This window comes from Takifugu rubripes, chromosome 5 (genome assembly GCF_901000725.2).
Source record: "Takifugu rubripes chromosome 5, fTakRub1.2, whole genome shotgun sequence".
NCBI lineage: Eukaryota > Metazoa > Chordata > Actinopteri > Tetraodontiformes > Tetraodontidae > Takifugu > Takifugu rubripes.
This window is the reverse complement of record NC_042289.1, coordinates 7,138,498-7,158,114: the sequence shown is the minus strand read 5'-3', so window position 1 is coordinate 7,158,114 and position 19,617 is coordinate 7,138,498. Positions and strand designations below refer to the sequence as shown.

Genomic DNA, 19,617 nt, shown 5'->3' with positions numbered 1-19,617 from the left:
ATCTCAACGTTCAGTGTCCAGTGTCCATGCCTGGTTCTATCTGTTGTAAATAAACATATATCTTTTCCTCTATTGATTCTTATTTAGTTTTGCTATTTTAAAACAAATAGGAAGTTCATTTGGGTTATTCTGTGGCCTTCTCACCTTTAGATTAAAGTATCGTTCATGAAAAGTAATGATTTTAACCCTGCAGTCACAACAACTAATCTAAAAAAAGAGGGGGCAAAGTCATTTCCGTTGCATTTTTCTCCACTTGTCAACTGTTGATTAGATTTGCTAGCTTGAACTGCAACATTGTGCACACGGTTCAAGAAGCATTGTCAGCCATTGTCTGCCCGCCATTGTCTGCCCGCCAGTTCTGTAAAGGTAGAGGGGGTCAACGCACATCTGAAAATGAAGTGGCCTTGGCGCTGCGCCGTCATCAGGCTGCATTTTTGAAGACCTTGGCACCCATCGTGAGTGGGAAGGCAAAAGGCAGACAATGAACTAGGTCACCAATCGCTGGAACAATGGCGGCAGAGAGAACAGTGTGTGCGGAACTTCAGCAGGCAGAATGTTCCACATCCCATCTTTGTCTCCTGCAGCCATGATGCAAATCTCAACAACAGTGACATGTTTTATAAGAACCTTGCATCCGTTCTCCAACCCGTGACCATTTTTACCCCCTTTTCTTCATCTCCTCGGCCCCCCGCTGATGTTAATAATGTCACTTTATCTGCAGCTGGGTGACAGGCTCTGTGATTTGGGGAGCTTAAGACACTGACGGGCAGAAGATGAGAGATGTGTTCATTTGATGTCAGCGATGGCACAGATCAGATTTAGATAAATTAGATGCAGGCGTCAAAGTGACTTGTGTCAACAGCAGACTAAAATGTGGCCAAACATACACAAGCTGGAAGGTTATAGAAGCACAATAGGACTGGAAAATCAGCTCAGTAGGAACCTCACTGACCTTAAATCACCTACAAAGCGCTAACAAGACACCTTAGAAACTCAGTTCTACCTGCTTTGAAATAAAAGAACAGAAATATTCAATTTTACCCCCTCAGATATGCTGATGACCAGTTGGAGATGACCTTTCGGCGGTTTTATTTAGCATGGCATTCTTTATATCTGCCCTCCACAGAGATGTAAATCAGTTGGAGACAGAAGTGATGGCTGTGACCATGACATAAAAACCGGAGGAAGAGGAAAATAGAATGTCACTCAGTCAGTGGAAAAGGGTAGGCTTATTCTGCTGCATCTTCTCAGACTGCGAGCTCTGGTCTGCGTTCAGAGCTGGAGGGTATGCTGGCTTGCTTTACATTCAGCTCTTTTTATTTCCAGCTCCCTGTGGCTTCAGAGGCTTTGCAAAAGTTGTAAAATCAAATGACATTTCTAAAGCAAAGCCCCAGTTTATATGTTCTCAAAGCGGGCCTGTGTGTTCTGTTTGTAAAGCACAGAGAGGAGCTTCGTTGTGTTTGTGTGCTGGAGATAAATTTACCACCGAAAATTAAATTATTCACCCAGACTCACATTTTTTAATCCCCCTTCATTATAAAAAGGTCCCTCAGCCTCATGGAGATCAGCTGACCATGAGGGACCTCTAGCGGTGAACACTGAACAATTCTCAGTCGCGTACAAATGGCGCTCCAACTACTACCGTCAGAAAAAGAAGCCATTGTTTAGCGTTACTCTTGAAATAAGTGAAAATAATTCATGTGACCATATCCACCATGTCCTTTAAAATAGCCCTGACACATGGAAAATGTTTATAACTCTTTGGCATCAGTAGCTTCCTTCCCTTTGACTTTAATGTATTATGGCCTGGCTGCCTCCAGGGAGCGCCCGTCTCCACTGGTTTTTCTTCACACCACCTTTTTCTACCTGCCTGAAGCGACCGTGGAAATGACTCAGACAACCGGAACAAAACAGGAAGTGGACTTTAGGAATAAGAGCGTCGAAATCAACCCTGGCGTTAAAACTGTATTGCCTTAAACCGTTTTAGGGAACAAGAAAGATGAAAATTGTAAGTGTCTCCTCGACCAAAAGAGCGTTTTAAGATTAATTCATCGACTATTTTTTTCCAGAATAAAAACCATTACGGGACACATATAAAGAGGCTATATTGCCCTCTCAATATCATAGTTCACTAATGGTTAAATAATTGCTTTTAATACTGTTAAAATATCAGCGGGAATAGTCGAGAATAGCGACGCAATTGTGAAGTTTAGTTTGAAAACGCCAGACCGGAAGTGCCCATTATCATTAATTATGATTCCGGTGGTTTCCACCTTGTCGAACCTCCCCTCCTCTCCGCTGTGCTCCCATAACAACTTTGACAGCTCAGTTTAGTCTCGCCGCAGCCGCTCCAGTCACTTTTTATCCGTTCCCCCTCAGTTTTACCGACACCCTCCGCCACCCTCCGCGGGGACGAACGCCAGCGTCCTGCGTCTCCCGCTGGCTATGAGGAGTTACCTGTAGGCTCGGTTCGGGTTCCCCATTCTCAAGACTTTTTTTTTTTTTTTTAATTGATTCGTCGTGAGGATTCTAACCGTTTACAATGTCGAAGAGCGTGGAGGAAGTGTCCAAGCTGACTGAAAGCACATACAAGGTGGGTACCGGTGGGAAGACAACAGGTGCTCGGATGGAGCAACAACTGGACCAGTTCGGCTTCCTCTGCGACTTTAACCAGCTGAGCAAACGCCAACAGGTGTTTTCCGATCACGCTTAAATAGCGAGTTTAAAGCCGTTAGCCGATTAATAGTGATGAAAGGGAGCCTTGGCTCAAGCTAATTATGGTAATTATTCAGCTCATAACTTTCTCCTTTGTTCTGTACAGATCCTTTCTTCATTAATCCCAAACACTGTCACATCTTGTGATGTATTGGACTTTCTTAGTCTCCACCGCGGTCCCACCTGTACACACTAAAGCCCAGCCCTGAAAGAATAGATTCCAAGTGTGTGCTGCAAGTTATGGATCAATAAAGTGAGAGGTGTTGGGATAATAAAGAGGAGGAACGGAGCCGCACTTGTCAGCAAGGTTCCTTCAACGTCCCACACTGTCCACAGTGATGCTGAGTGCTGTGTGTTTAATAAAGACGGTGGGGGCGGTTATGCCCCCCCCAGCTCCTTGGTGTGCTGAAATGCAGGGAAAAAAGACTTTGGTGTTAATAATTTAGCCGCTTGTGTTCTGTGTTGTAAGACTATACAGTGGGCTCCCAGACAGGCGTCACCTCTGGCACCCGCCGATGAGCAGCAAACCGGTGCCAGGTTGCCTTTATGGCGTAAATCATTCTTTTTCCAAGTTCCGGAATTGTGAAATCTGAGTTTTAGCAACTTAACGTCCCATGTGTGGTTTGTTAGCGTTTCCTGCATTCTGGGCCTGGGTGTGAATCAATGCACAGCCTCTCCTCTTACAGTCATCAAAAAGCATTGCTCAACAGCACATTGTTGGGTGATAGTTCCGCCACATTGTTTGCCCCCACTGAGGTTTTCTAATTGTTTCCTGTGTGTCTGTCAATCATAACTCTGTAGCGCGCAGGCGCCTAAAGGTCAGGGTTCACGGCTCCTGTGAATAGGTAGTCAGCAGGGGTTAAACGTGACTGTGCTCCATGAATGTTTAAGCTCTGAACGAAATGATCTCTCATCGTCTTTCTGTTTGTCCTGTTTGTTCAGAGTGTGATGGAACAGTTTAATCCAGGACTGAGGAACTTGGTCAACCTGGGCAAGAACTATGAAAAATCTGTGACTGGTGAGTATTTGGATCCGAGGTGTCACTTTACCTTGAAACTGAACGTTGGATTGGCAGTATAGGCGGAAAGAATAGCCGAGAGAGTCGATGCTATTAAACCATCTGATAAAACTGAACATTCTGTAATGATTTTCCAGCGATGACCCTGGCAGCAAAGCTGTATTTTGATGCAATGTCTAAGATTGGGGAGAGCGCTGCGGTGTCTCCGGTCTCTAGAGAATTAGGTAAGTTTTCCTGTTGTGTTCTAACATTTGATCTCAGATTGGGGATTCGACATTCGCTTTCTTTTGTTTACTTACTACAATCTCCTGGTTGACTTTAGAGAGTGATAACAAAAACAGAGACACTGGTAATCGTGATGACAGTTCACCATTGATGCGTCCATCTAGAGAGGGAAGAACATTATTAGTGTTCATTCTGACAAAGGTAGCAGGGCTTAGTGCTGGTCCCCGTGGAACACCCTTTGTACCCTCTCTGAAAATGACTTCTCAAACCTTCCACAGGTGCATGCATCCAACTTTAATATATCAACCAGTGCAGCATTAGACCAGATGAATCATGCATTTGTCATTTTTGTTACAGTGTTCTCATCACAGATACACTGTGACGAAGGCTTTTGTCTCAGGTCTCCAGGCCTTTTCCCCTGCAGCTCATTTGCAGTTCAGACGTCTGGCATCCGCGCTGACTGTTAGTAGTGTCACATGATTTAACCACTGCATGTCTGTCATCTCCCCTGCTGATTAGCAGCAAAACTGCTAATTAAATTTAGTGAGGCACTGGGGGCTCGCCTGCTGTTGCTGCTGTTCCTGCTACACTCAAAGGGACGTTCTGGTTTCATCAAGTATCTATGTCTGGGAGCTGCAGATGTTTTCTGGTTAATCAGCAGTTGCGGCCAGTCACGCCGATTTCCTGTTAGCTGATGGTGACGAGTGTCTTGGGCTGTTTAGCTTTCCCTCACTGTCCCATATGTTCTGCATGTTTGCAAACTGTCTGTGTTCCAGCAGCAACGTGCGTAAAATAACACGGACAACTGTGGAATGACTGCAAAAAGCGAGGCCAAAAAAGGCTTCTGCGTTTTTTTAAGTCATAGTTTGGCTGTTTTTATTACGATCCTCAATTCTTGGCAAGTGCTGGCTTAAACTGTGGCAGTGGGTCAAATTGTGCCAAGTCATGGCACATTACCACCAAATATAAGGGTTGTTCAAGGCTCAGTATCGCAACTAGCCCCAACCTGTTCCCTCTGTCATTTTAGAGAGAAAAGACTGTAAATAAATAAAATAGGAGCAAGATAAACAGTCGGGAACATGTCCTGTTTTAGGAAGTCAGGAGGAAATGAGGGGAGGGTCACAAATAAACTTTAGATAGTATCAGCAGCAATTAAACCATTAAAATAGACTAAACCCACAAAGAAGGTTTAGAATAGAGTAGAAACTATAAACCAATATTATTAGTAGACATTTGTGAAGGAAGTAGCTGACCTCTGACCTCCAGCACACACTAATCCCTGCCTGTCAGCGACGGGGAGGGACACGCTGATCCCACGACAGATCGGTTGTGTCTGAGTCAGTAGGAGATTACGTAGAACAGGGAGTGATTAAAGACACGCCACAGCCTAATCGAATGAACCGGGACCGTTAGCTCACAGGCTCGTGTCTGGACAGTGTAGAGCAGCAGAACAAATGTTCTAGCCCCGGCACATCGACACTATCAGCCCTGCTCAAAGAATGTGAAAAAGCAGAATTTCTTACAAAGAGAACATGCCTTATCAGGGAGTGTGTGTGTGGTGTGTGGGGGGTGGGGGTGGGGGTGGGGGGGTGGACATAGCGAAGCTGCCCCATCAGAAACCTGAGCTCCAGTGACACGTAGCCAACCAGAAACCAGATACACTCGAGGTGCACTGGAGGACCGGCGCACCTCGTTCTTTATTCCGTTCCATTTGCTCCTCCCCCTCTGACAGAGTTCAAATGTCAACATTCGTTTCATTCAAGCGCTCTTTTCTTCCCGGTCTGGTCAGACCAGAGTTGGAGTTGGAGCCTGATGGAGAGCAAGAAATGTGAAGTGCTGAGGAGCTAAAGGGCTTCAGCACACGTCTGTGTGCATAATACTACGCGGGGAGCAGCGGTAGTTTGTGTTTAGACCCTTAATTATTCATAAATGTGTTTGAGGTGAAACCTAATTGATTCCCTCCATATAAGCATATCTCTCGGCTCTTCGATATTTCTAGTACTGTGACTCATTTCAGGCAGCTTATCTAAGCATCAGAGTCTGTGCTGCTGGTCAGTGACCCCAGAATCTCCCATCCCACCGGACCGACAGTGCCAACAAACGTATAGTTTGAATGTGCGTGGATTTTCACAAACAGAGCCGATAGAAACACACTTTACAGACCTCTTTACACTGCTCATCCCTAATGTGAAACCCTAATGTGAAGCTGCTGGGGTCTGGAAACTGTCCTCACCTCTGCCTGTTGCACACGTGCACATACACAGTTCTAACACATGCCCGTTGACTCAGTGTAGACACACGTGTCCACAATATCTTCCAGTTTTACAGTCCAGGGGACGCTCCACGTGGCCCGAGTGGTTTGGACACAGATGTTTGATTGGTCATTTATTTCTGGGAGGAATCCCAGAAACTCAGACTGATGAAAAGATTATTGCCCAGTAGGAATGAGGGCAAACAGGGTTTATATTTGTAATACATAATAAAGCAACGTTACACCACAATACACTGGAAAATACACATTATTAACTGGTTCACTTGTGCGGTTTTGACCCAAAGATGAGCTTAAGGTTCGGCAAGTTGCCAGGTTTATGAAGGGAACCCTCATAGCCCCTGTCAGAGCGCGGTGTTTGTGGACCCCTGGGCAGATGTGGTGTCCTGAAATCATGAGCTGTGTAACAGGATCAACTCCCAGATGAGCTCCTGGGACAGGAGGAATTTTAGTCCAGATTTACCTTGTTTGCTTCCAACACTGTACAGCACTGTGTGCAGACACTTCATGGTCTGAGACGCGGCAACAAATGCCGACTCACAACTGTTCAAGTGACGTCAGACGCACTTTGCATGATCCAGAGTGTTTGCATGGTGTGTCGGGTTGCTCTCACAGATGGTCTCACAAAAAAGGCCCCATTGTTGGGACCTGCAACATGTTTCTGAAATAACTTTCGTAGGTATGATGATTATTGTCCTGGTTGGGTAACTGTGGTTTTCCACATTTGTTTTTTCCCTCCTGTTGACCATGAAAGAAAAGAATCACCCACCATTTTCCTTTTGTCTGACACGCCTGTGGGACGATGCAGGATACGTGGCATGTGTGCACTGAGAGTCACACATCACCGGAGACAAAGTTCAACTGATCTAAACCCCTGGCAGCGCCCTGAATTAAAGTGCGGGCGTAATACTTTGTTTTGAACAAAAGTGTAGGAAAAGGGTGGTGAGAGCCGGCGTAAGCAGCCTTTACATCCAGGACATTAGTCAGACAGCGTGTGTGGGTTTGTCAAGCTTGGCTTTGGTTAGCTCGCCGCAGCAGATGGCTTCTCAGGTTATCCACATCATGACGCCCTTTTGTGCAATTCCTACGGTCATGAAAAGCTGTTGCCTGGCAACATTTCCTAGAGATAGTGACAACAATAAACAAAGAGTGACTTGCCAGCGAGACTGTTGATTCCAGTAACACCCGGGGAACAGTGTCGATCCTCCCAGTTGAAGGGTTTGGACAGTAAATTGGCTGATGTTTTCCAAACCCCTGTCTACGCTCTGGATTTATTTTTTTAGGTCAGACATGTCAGAAACTTGCTTTTGCCCAGTTTTCCATGCACAGTCTGGTCATATGGGATGGATTTATCCTTTATCATGCGCCTCAACCCTGTTTTTTTTATTTGCCTGTTCTGACTCTTGCTGTACTCTGTAACACTATCTCACCCCACCACCACCCAGACCCTTCACTCCTGCTTTGTCACAGGACAGATTAACCTGGATTAGGGCCTGACCTTTATCCTCAGAGCTGTTTGAACCTGTTGAGTGAAGGAGTCACTCTCCCTGTAAAGCAGGCTGGTGCTGCTGAGGTGTGAATGGCCTGTTAACATACGGATGAATGTACACTTTATAGACGGGGGGATGTTGGATGGCTGTTCCTTCATTTGGCAGAGCGGCTTGAGAAAATGGCACCGCTAACAGAAACAGATAACAGTGTGGTCCATTGGAGACAAGAACGCCAAGGACAGATGCTCATTTTGTTTGTTTAAGAAGTAATCTGTCAAGGTTTTTCACTGGGATTTTATTGGTCTGCAGCGTTTTCCTGCCAAGGGCCATTTTGACACGTGAGAACCTTTTGAGAGTCATAACCTTGGTTGCAAAAGTCAAGATGCAGCTCATTGGTGGAGCCCATCAATCTGTGAATCCTTAGGTTTTATCTGCTCATGGGCAGATTACTCACCATCAGTTTCATCCTGTTTAATATATCGATGCATCACTTCCAGCCCTGCCATGCTGCCGGCTGCTGTACCAGTGAGCTGATTATACAATGTTTTATTTAAATCAGCAGATGTAAATAAGATTTTTGTAGTTTTGATTTCATTATTTTCGCATTAATCAATATCAGTGTGATTCTCATTGTTCATGTGTATTTATATATAGCATTTTAAATGGAACCTAAACATGAGTCCCTGAGTTCACATTTAAGAGAACCGTGTATTCAGCCATACATTGATGTACATTATATATCCTATTATATAATGTGCATAATAGGGGTAATGCAACGTTAATAAAAGCATGTGATTTGCTTGCTGCTGCTCTCCCGGTTATTAACCTGCCTGTGTTTCTCTGTGTGGCAGGTGTAGCGCTGATGGAAATATCCGAGGTTCACAGGAAGGTTCACCTGGAGCTAGAAGAGAACGTGAGTGCCGAAGACGGGTGAAAACAGTTTATTAACTGCGTCGCCTCACCCATTCGCAGATTTGAATGACAAAGACGCCCTGAACTCGTTGCTCAAGCTGCAGTCCCACGAGCACACGCCTCTGTTCTTTCCTCACACTCGCAGGGTTTAGGTTGTAGGAGCACCTGTTGTCCGTGCTGAAAACAACAGGCACGTCTCAACATGCCCCTTAAAAAAACAGCTGTTACACTTTATTATGTAAAGTACAGTCTGATATTAGCTGTTGCAGTTAGCTGTTACACTCCAAACCCCACAGCAACAATGCAAACAGGTAATTTCATTCCTGTATTTATTCCTGTTTTATCATTTGCTGTGTTGTTTATGTGCTTTATAAAAAAAAACACACTGACATATCACATAAGTTTCTCCAACAACTTATAGCAGTTTTAAAGTCAAGGGTAAGGTTGGGCTCTGAGTCGTAGCGAGTAGCTCCTGAGGCGTTGTTGCTAACATTATCAGCGAGTAGGCCGACGTGTTAATGGCCTTCACTCGGTGAGTCACAGCATCATTTCTGGTCCGCAGATGATGGGAGCCCTTTCACAGACTTAAATGTGGGTGTCGTGCATGTGTCGCCGTGGACGTCTGCATCACATGTGCTAATGGGTGGGCACTGCCACCGTGTGTCTTCAGGCCTGTGGGGATATGGATGGTTTCAGCCTGAGGCTGGTAAAGGAAAAAAGAGCAGCGCTGAAGAGTCCGTATTCCCACGCTATGGTTCTGACTCATCAATAACTGCAACCTAGAAGTTAACTCTCACCCCCACAGTCACACGCCATTGCACTTTAAATAATAATCCTTCATTTTTCTGTTTTGACGCCCTGATATCTTCCCCGTGTGCTATCGAAAGCGATGCCGTCAAACACTTGAGCTCACCCTTCCACCCAGTTTCTAATCTGTGCTGTTCTCTCCTCTTCCTGGTGCCGCTTCCACCTCTTTCTCCTGTAGTTAAAGAGGTTCCACAGGGAGATAATAGCCGAGCTGGAGAGAAAGACCGACATGGATGTAAAATACATGACCGTAAGTGGTTTGAATAAGTCAGTGCATCTTGTTATTGTCATGTAAACACACACACTATTATTCAGTGCTTCCATATAGAATATAGTTTCTGTTTTCTCTTCAATTTTCACCACACTGCAGGGGTTTACAGGGCGGTGCGTGTAAATCTGTCTGTTCTGATAACAATGCTGTAGATCAGGTTTTAATACCATTTGAACTGTAACTGTCTGTCACTACGACTGCAGTTACAGCAAAGAATTTATGCTCTAATGAAAGTTAACACCACTGTTGGTTTGTCAGAACCTGCAGAAGTTTTTTTTTATTTGCATGTATATGAGATCTACACTCTTGTTACAAAACGTAGATGGAAGATTTTCTAGAATATCCTCAGTTTTCAGCATCTAATATAAGGTTTTCCTCTTTGCTTGGCAAAGTTAATAAAATAAGTGAAATGTAAAGCACAGTAACACAGTAGCAACATGGATTCGTAGGGTGGGAAAGTTATTCAGCGCCAGCATAACTGCAAATCATCTGCTTTAGGCCACATTTAAGAGGTATCAGATGGAGCACAAAATGAAGCAGGACTCCCTGGAGAAATCCCAGTCCGACCTGAAGAAGCTGAGGAGGAAGAGCCAAGGAAAGAACGCCAATAAGTACGAGAACAAGGAGAGCGAGGTGAGCTGGACACACACCTGCATACAGATGTGCTACTTAAAACAAGAGTGTCTGGCTTTGACACACTAGAAGTGTTAAAGTGCACACAGTCGCAGGCCGGTAGGGTAGAAGATTTAGCTATGACTGCTTTATTGCAGAATATATGATGAAATACTGTGGCGGGTGAGGTCATGACAGCCAGTTTCAGTAGTCATTACGTACGCCTCCACACCCACAGTGTCCACGTGGGTGTTTATGTGTGTGCATATAGGTGTTTGGATGTCTTTGTTTCTCCTGCTAACAGTGCGCTCCGCCCCTGCACGGGCCACAGGAAACAAAAGAATCACTGGCATCATTATATTACCGATGCAGTGTTGCTTTTTATTGTTTCAGTCATTACAAAGTGGAAACCAACATGTCGGAGTGTTTTATCAGATAAGGGCAGATGGGTTTATGACATTAATAGCAATGTTGGAACAGGACGGTACAGTTTCCAGTGTAAATGAAGGCATCACCACTGTCAGATATTATTGTTAGTATCACAGGGCAGCACTTTCAACAGGGTACCCAAACCATCTTCACCACAGCCTCTTCCAGCTCCTCATTAGTGCCCCTGAGAGATCAGAGCTTCGCTCCCCCACTTTAGCCACCCTTCAAAAGAAACTCGGTGGTCCTACTCTTGGGTCACAACTCACAACTCAGGACCGTGGGTGAGGGTCAGAACACAGACCATCTACTGTAGTTTATTAAGAACTTTCCCTCCTGGCTCAATGGCAGTTGCACCGGTCCAAGGACCAGGCTCTCTCTCTCTTAACCAAGACCCCGAGACACTTGAACTGCTCCACTTGAGGCAGCAGCAATTTAAAGAGTCTCCAACCAAACGGCGCTGCTCTGCACATATGATAAATATTGAGCAAAAAATGTTTTATAGCTCTGAGGATGAACACAGGTTGCCCATAGCAACAAGTTATGTTACAGTGTTGACACTTGTAACATGACTGCGTGCGTGTGTGTGTGCACGCCCATTGGGAATGGTGTGCATGTTGTATATCCTCTCCACCCCACCCACCTCCATCCATTCATACAGAAACAATGATGGAGCTCCTCTACAATCAGGAAAAGCTGCTCACTCATTTTGCTTCATTGTTTCTTTAACATCCTTGGACCAGATGTTTTTGTTTAAATGTAAAAACACCAAAAGAAAATAGGCTGAAGCACTCAAACCTGCACTAACTGCAGTTTGGACCGCTCCTACAGGTTGTACTTCCCCATGGGGGGGTGTCCCCCACAGCATTAGAGATTTCATGTCTGATTAATTTTAATCAGCACTAACTGGGAAATTAGTTCCTAAATGATTAAAAATTCAGTCGACAGACTGAAACTGAAAATCAGTGATATGTAAATGATGCCGTTTGCATTCTGCCCGATGGGCTCCTAAACAGAAGTATTTTAATAATGTGTGATGGGGATTATTTTTTCTAAGCACTGAAAATGATCGTCTTTATATTTATATGACCATAAATCCTAAGAGTGATTATTTGCTCTGCTGTTCAGCTCTACAGAGCTAAATTATGGAGGATCCTGCGTTCACTGGGCTGGATTCAACCTGAAATCTCTCTTTAAATCTGTATGCTCGCAAACACAGTGGTCGACATGTTTAAACACCGTTTCCTGCTGTTATTTTTACAAATTAAACCGTAATTCAATTGACTGCCAACAGTCAGATCAGATACAAAGATGCATACATTATGCTACACCGGCAGCCTCTGCTGTGCAAGATATACCCTCCAATGATTTAGGAGTGTAAAGGAATGAGGCTAATGAAGGAGAATTCATCTGCTTTACAATGCTAATTAGCCATGATGCCTTGATGTGTTGTCTTTAATATCAAATGTAATTCTGTTTTTTGTGTTTTCTTCACCAGAGGCCCTTCATTACTCTCTAAACTGCCTGTTTCATATTGTCGTGTGTGTGTGTTTAGCCTCCACCATCTTTACACTCCAGTGATTAATGAATGTCACAAAATCCTGTCTTTAAAAAATGATGCGTCCTCACAGCTCCAGAGGATGGGCATGCTCTGTTGTGCAGCTTTCTGACCTTTTATATTCGGATCCTGTTGGCGTGGATAAGAGATGCCCTCCTTTAACGGGTGTGCCTGTTTGTCTGGTCTTTTCTCTGAAGTCACAGCAGTCGCCACTGTCGGGGCAGCTCAATGCAGCCTCGCTGCCTGTGAGGAGAGATTAGTGTGGCACTCGGCTCTGTTTATACCCTTCGCCTCTGTCAGCTGTTGGTAATTGGGGTCTGAACAGCTGTGAACCATGTGGCTATAAAGATAAGGCTGATCCCTGATTGGACATTTAGTTGGAGGGTTTTAAAAGCCAGTGATGATTTTGGCTTATTCTCTTGAGTTGCTGTTTTCTGATGATTGTCTTATAATTTCCCTGCGTTTTGTTGTCAGTGCCTGGAAACGTTAGTGAGCCGTCAGATGGATATGCAGCTGTTCCTGGCAGACGGCTGCAAAGAGGCTCTGCTGGAGGAGAAGAGACGCTTCTGTTTCCTAGTAGACAAACACTGCATGTTCTCCTACCAGACCGCCTCCTTTCACGACAAGGTACGGAGCATCCGAGGCATTATCTCATCCGATTTATCCTTTCTGCGGGTGCGGCGGTGTCGCGTTTACATCGAAAACCTCACATCTATTCGACACCCCAGCAGGAACGTGTTATTCCGCAGCCTCAGGAGTCCCAATCTATTGCGTTACCATGGTGATGGAAAACTTTGAACTGAGCTCAGACGCGTTGCTTTTCTGCCTTCAATGCCGTCTGTGTCGCAACAGGCCAGAGACATTCTAATGGCAAAGCTGAGCGGCTGGCAGGACCAGTGCACCGACGCCACCGAAATGCCAGACGGCGTCCTGACGATGATTGAGGGGCTGCGCACCCCCGTCACCGTCCCCATCACACCTCTACCCTCTCCCTCCCCGTCGCGGCACAGTGTGGTATGAGGATGGCTTCATTATGTTCACATGAATATATCGATTTGAGACGCTACCATTACTGTCCTGCACACAGACGATCTCGGCCCCCCCGGTCCCACCACTGAAGGCTCAAACCAGTCCACTGGTAAACCTGTTCAACCAGGATAACAGCACCTACACTCCCAACATTAACAAAGGTATAGTGGCTGTGCTTTCCATCGATTTTGACAAATTCAGGATTTTATTTTTATGTTTCATGTCTGGTTTTTCCTTCGTCTTGTTCTAGTTTTTATCTAATTTATTCTTCTTCTTTTTGCTTGATAATACCAGATACCCAGAATTATCAATTGCTCATTAATGTTACTACTCACTTTAAAGTAAGAGAGTCTGTGCTGCCATTTCGTTAGTGTAGTGCAGAAATAAAATCGAACTATTGATATTCTTCAACAAATATCCAATCATAAATCACAATTACGCTTATTATTCACACATAATGTCTGAATTTTCTGAATGTACACGTTGCTCCTCTGAGTTCACTGAATCTCTTAACTTTGTCAGAGATGTTTGATGAGTAAAAGAAGCATTACAGACTGATCTTCTTGCAGTCTTTTGTCCATTGTCTTTGCTTCTCCTCTTATCTTCCGTCCTTCCTCTCTGCCAGATCATCAAAGCGTTGAGGAGAACAATCTCGCCAGGTCTGTGTCTGTAGCCACGGGCCTCAACAACATCGTGAAAAAGCCACGCGTGCGCACCATCTTCCCCCACACCGCCGGCAACAACAGCACGCTGCTCAGCTTCGACGAAGGAGACGTCATAATCCTGCTCATCCCCGAGGAGAAAGACGGGTGGATGTACGGCGAAATGGAGAAGAATGGAAAGTGAGTAGAAGCACGTGTGGAGCTGGGATGCTGCTGAAGGCTGTAATTAAGCAAATGGGGGAGGGGGCGTGCAGGGAGTTGATTACATGCTATACATACATGTGCGCATACAGTAAATGTACACCATAACTACTTCATGATGTGTGCGTCACACCGCTGTCCTCACCGCTGGATTGTTATTCCAGCCATCAGACACACACAGCTCCAGGCTCATCGAGTGTTTCCTGAGCTGGAACACACGCTGATAAGAAAATCAAAGGTAAATCTGGCCTGAGGGGAAGATGTACAAGAGTGGACGGTCCCAGCAGCCAGAGGAGCGCCGGCTCTGCCTCACTGACAGGCCGGGGCCCAGCTCTCCCACCACCTCTGACTTTCCAAACAGGCGTTTGATCTGCAGCCGTTTTGAATATGAATCAGGTCTGATCTTTAGCACTATCAGGGGAAATTACCTCTCACATTAATCAGAAAAAAATCAAGCACCGAAAGGAATAATTTGTGAGTTGCTTTCAAAAGTCGTGCGGTCGGCAGTAAAACTTCGGTTTCACTGCCTGAAGGCTGCAAACTGGTGGGGCTCCAGTGCCTGAAGGCTTAAAACATGGGGATGGTGGTGTGTAGGAGAACACGGAATATGCGTCTAGGTCCCTTGCTGGATTTCTGCATTGTCTTGTGTCAATATTGAGCGAGTCCCAGCAGGTTCCTTGTCAATAGCTGCAGTGATTTACAGTCCCGCCCGTGCTATTGATGGAGTGGGGATGAAATGTTGACAGAGAGGGAACATGATTTAAAATAAATATCACTTCTTTTTTTTTTTACAGCTTGATTGACATATTTAGAGCCCAAACTGTTAATGTAGTTATGAATTCTTGGAGGAAAAATAGGTGCATTGTTAAAAAAAACTTCCCTTTCAAAGGCAGAAACCTCAACCGGACCCTGGTTTGAGGCGGGTGGTCACCTGATTTGAAAGTCTGGGGAAAGATTGGGATAGTTTCATGGAACAAATGCCGGTTGCTAAATGTCTAAATATTAACTTTCTTCTTTCTTTTCTGACTGATGACAAACAAGGAAACTGGGTCACTCTGTCTTGCTTTAGCAGTTTTCTCTGACTTTTTTTCCTTCTACACTATTTCCCTTCCGTAATGGTGAGATTATTGTGGTGTGTGGATGGATTACGGCCCCGTTCTAAAGTCCCCCAGGTCTCCAGACAGCCCGAGGCTCCGCCTGACTTAATACAGCAAAGATTTTAAGCAAATCCGTTTGCATCTGGTCACTGAGTTTGAGGAAACAGAGCCTGGCATTAAGACCTTGATGTGTTTCATTCGCTGCACTGCACAGCTGCTAGAAGGATTCAAATCGGTCAGAATCAGAGAAAAATAGCATTTATCATCCTTCATCAGATGGCTTTTTCTATAATTAGTGCGGTCTTTTTGTCGCCATGGTTACCACAGTCATACATTTCCACCGCATTGAGATGAAATGACTTGTTTCTCCATGATCTCTATATTAAAGGCAGCGGTTCAATGCAACAGTGTTGATGAGTGAGGAGGAGTAACATCCACCACTTCTCCTCCTCTGTTCCCTACAGGCGGGGCTGGTTCCCATCATCTTACTGCCGAGCACTCTCTGATCCACGGGTGAACAACAGGTAAGGGGACTCCAGGTTCACACACGTACACACACACACCGGCAGGTTTCATGTTACAGCGCTCTGTATTGTTGCCGGCGTTTCCTCCAGTTACTTTTGCCAATAATAACCCTTGTCGTCCTACGAGGTCCTCAACCTTTGATTCCAGCACAGAAGTCACGCCCCCCCACCCCTCCCCCACACACACATGTAAACTAGCTTCATAAGCCACAAATGGGTCTTTCTCTCAACATACTGTGTAAACCAATAAAAGCAGAATCACCACCAGGAAACAGGATGTTGGTGCTGCTGAAGAAGGAAAGTTCAGACTGTGGAATCCAGCCTCCTCTTCAAAGAGATTAATCCCTTTTGGATTAATTTACTAGATCTTAATGTGCTGCACCTCCCATAAAGAGGCTCCCAGCCAGAAAGTTAAAACTGTTCCAGCTAGAGTTTGCAGCCATTCTTCTGAGGACCACTGGGAGACCGTGTCTCATATCCTCTCCTTCATCTGAACACCACCTTTGATCTCAGTGGTTTGTATTTGGTTTCCAGTGTTTCTTCCACCCCCTACCGCAGCAGAAGCGTGGTCAACCTCCACCACCAGGACACCGAAACGGACGAGGCGACGATGGTGCTACCCCCGGCAGACTACTGCGACGCCGCCCAGCACAACAGCGTCAAGAACAACGTCACATCCACCAACACAGCCACCACAAATAGAAACCACCAGCACTCCCCCACCCCTTCTGCGGCCTCCTCCTCTTCCGATCACATCACGGTCAGTCACCAGCACCAGAACTCAGCCTGTCGTCTCCATTCACTCTAAGGTTTTTAATCAACACACCATTGATTCCTTTAGAAGCAAATATCCAAGTGGGTGGTTGGGTGACTCTGAATGGATTCAGATTTTTCCAGTGGTGTTAATAAAAACACCTTTCTGTGTGTGTGTGTGTGTGTGTGTGTTTTCGGCCTGGAGAGCTCCTGCATGCAGTGTATACACTGCCTCTGGCTCAGGGCCTTTACTGTCCTTTGCAACCCGAAATGGCCCTGAACAGGATAAATGATTATACAAGCAGGGAGAGTATAGTCAACTACAATACTCCTGAATGTTGTTGCGATAGGGATGAGTGAGCAGACCCAGCTGGGAGCTACCTTTGTCCCAGTGTGCCCAGAGTACAGGTCATCAGCGGCAGCTCCGCTGTTCCCTCACCCGATGATGGAGGAATATTCCTGCCTCACAGCTGCAGCTCTTCCTGACCGCTCCAGACACGTTTCCATGGGCTTACACGCTACTGTCTGCCATCTTTGCTTCTTGTCGGGAGTCATTAGTTTGCAAACGTTCCACTTTTGCATGCCATGCAAAGCATCAGCCAGTCCGGTGGTTTTCCTCCATGAATGCTTTTTTTTGATCCACCTCATTACACAATGGAAATCAATGTAAACACACCTGCCACCGGTAGCTTCTCACGTTCCCCATGGCATGTTTCATCTTTTACACCTTTCATCATAGCGTAAAGATTGTCTGACTGTTCTGGCAAAGGTCTGAGGGTCAGGTTGCCCCACCAGCTGTTTGTGCCCTGGTGGAGCCACTTGTCCCACGCATCCACCACAGACTGGTGGAATTCCTCTCCGGGTGAACCTGATACCCACCTGCTTTACATTCTTTCAGTTTCTCCCATCTCTGCACTTCCGTCACCATCATCCGCAGTATTCATCCGTCTCCAGCCTCTGTGTGTTTTGACGGTAAATAAGTCCCTTCCAGGAAAGTGTAGCTTCCAGTGGCTGCAACCTCTTCTGAGAATACACACACACGGATCTGAGTAGATGTGTGTTGGGGACAAAGTTGGTTTGTGTTGAGCTCCTGGATGAGTGGGTGGGTGCTAGTTAGACCTGCAGCATCATTATTGTTGGCGTGCGCTTGCACTGCGTCACTTTTCTGCTCCCTTGTGCGGGTTGCTGGGTTGATAATCATTAGGTGGTTTGAGTCTTGTTGGTCCTGTTAAAGTTGAAGATGGGAAGATGGAGAGAAAAAAAATGCTGGAATGCACCATCACAACTGAAAAATGCACCCTCACTGGTTTAGAGTCCTGGACTGAGGAAAAGATAGTGAACGTAAGAGCCGAGCGTTGATACCGAACGTTCACCAGAGCAGAACCTGGCCGAGCTTTAAATCAGCATTGTTCACATGCTATTTATAGACACGCAGATCAGTAAATGATTGTTGCTATGGCGTTTTCATTGCAAACATCTGTGGTGTGAGAACAGATGTTAAACACTGAAATGAGGGGACGTACCAGTAAAACCCGTGCAGTGACCCTCTTCTGCTCTCTAGCGGAGCCTCCTGGGTACTGCAGGATGATTCACAGTATTAGATCTGCACCACTTTTTTTTTTTTTTTTAATGTTGCGCAACTGTTAATGTTCGGACGCTGCAGTCATTAACAGACTAATCCTCCTGCCAGGAACAATCTCGGAGTCATTATGAGTGGATAGACTGGAATTTCCAGATGTTTCAGATTCCACACACACTCTCCCGTGATGAAACTTTCCCAGACTCGACGCTCATTCATGAAGCCGCCGTCAGCAGCAGAGTCTGGGGAAGGCTTTTCATGATTGTCTGTCTTTTCAACAGGCAAACCAAGCGAACGGTGTATCAAGACCACCTCCTGCTTACCTAGTGTAAGTTACACACACACACACACACACACACACACACACACACACACACACACAGCCTCTTTGTGCCACACACTCAGCTCTGCTCTAATTCTCACAGGGGAGGGAACCCGTTCGCCACAGTCAGGCTACGTCCAACCGTCACCAACGACCGCTCCGCACCGATTATCTGACCGGTCCCATCTCTGCAGGCCTCCATTCCTCCCGTCCTCCGTGCGCCCTCGTGCAGCTTCTGAACTGAACCAGAAGTGAAACCTGTGATTACTGTTGCAGAAACTCACCTGAGTATTTAGGAACATTTTACACCGCAGAGGCTCATATTTAAGATGGATCTATTTTTGTTTTTCCCCCCATGACTATTTTTGTGGCTGTGGTATTGATATTTCCGTGCCCACGCTGCAGTCGACAAAAGGAGCAGAAAACCAATCGGATCTTGTTGGACACGTATTTATACGGTTGCCGTTGCTTGTTTTAAAGGTACCTTCTGTTGCCATAGTTAAAGACTGTATCATAGAGGATCTCTCCATTTCACCTACAAGCCCTTAAATCGTGTCTGAATTGATCACGTCATATATGTATCACGTGATTTACCTGTTTTTTACAACTGTGGAGACAAATCATTTGCCTTAAAGCTGTAGTCTGTTATTCTGTCTCGAATGTTTTTAGTAACATCACTGAAGGTGATGGCAAAAGGAACAAAAAAGTCCGTCCTCCACACACACACACACACACACACACACACACACTCCTCTGCACTAACGTCAGCTTTCAGTCACAATAAACCAGCATAATGTAATAAAAGCAGCACACAATAAAACCACTGCCCTCTGTGTCCCTCTGTCGCTTTCTGTCTAACAACTTTTTGAAGAAATTATATTGTAAAAAACAGCATTAAACACAAACCTAGGTGATACCCAGACCTTTGTCAGGGGAAACAGAAACTTTTCAAGACCCTAGTGAACAGATCATGAAAAATAAATTCACTTTAAGTCATATTTACAATATTTGGAACTTTTTTATATCACTGAATTTTCATCACAAGAAAACATGAATAAACTTTACAAATCGTAACACAGCATGGTATATCTTTCTTTGTTTTTTTAGCCCCTTTTTCTCCATCCGGAGATACAAATTTTGTCCAGAA

General features: G+C 45.3%; 1 protein-coding gene across 2 annotated transcripts; it reads left to right on the top strand.

The window, feature by feature from the left end:
- Positions 1–2,271: 2,271 nt before the first annotated feature.
- Positions 2,272–19,305, top strand: baiap2l1b (BAR/IMD domain containing adaptor protein 2 like 1b). Of its 2 annotated transcripts, none has more exons than XM_003964587.3 (14): positions 2,272–2,593; positions 3,658–3,733; positions 3,871–3,957; positions 8,569–8,630; positions 9,615–9,686; positions 10,206–10,340; positions 12,778–12,930; positions 13,156–13,317; positions 13,391–13,493; positions 13,958–14,174; positions 15,757–15,816; positions 16,351–16,576; positions 18,430–18,476; positions 18,574–19,305. In XM_003964587.3, exons 1-14 carry the CDS (start codon positions 2,543–2,545, stop codon positions 18,644–18,646), a joined length of 1,524 nt encoding a protein of 507 aa, XP_003964636.1. In that variant the 5' UTR covers positions 2,272–2,542; the 3' UTR covers positions 18,647–19,305. The 2 variants fall into 2 exon arrangements, with proteins under 2 accessions (XP_003964636.1, XP_011602185.1); XM_011603883.2 differs by lacking the exon at positions 2,272–2,593 and adding an exon at positions 2,676–2,780.
- Positions 19,306–19,617: the final 312 nt, after the last annotated feature.

What these genes read in the sequence shown, in the direction of transcription:
- baiap2l1b (XM_003964587.3), top strand. Translation starts at nt 2,543, where the DNA reads ATGTCGAAGAGCGTGGAGGAAGTGTCCAAGCTGACTGAAAGCACATAC. An exon ending in CTATGAAAAATCTGTGACTG is followed by an intron (nt 3,734 to 3,870) that starts GTGAGTATTTGG and finishes ATGATTTTCCAG; the next exon opens with CGATGACCCTGGCAGCAAAG. An exon ending in ACCTGGAGCTAGAAGAGAAC is followed by an intron (nt 8,631 to 9,614) that starts GTGAGTGCCGAA and finishes TTTCTCCTGTAG; the next exon opens with TTAAAGAGGTTCCACAGGGA.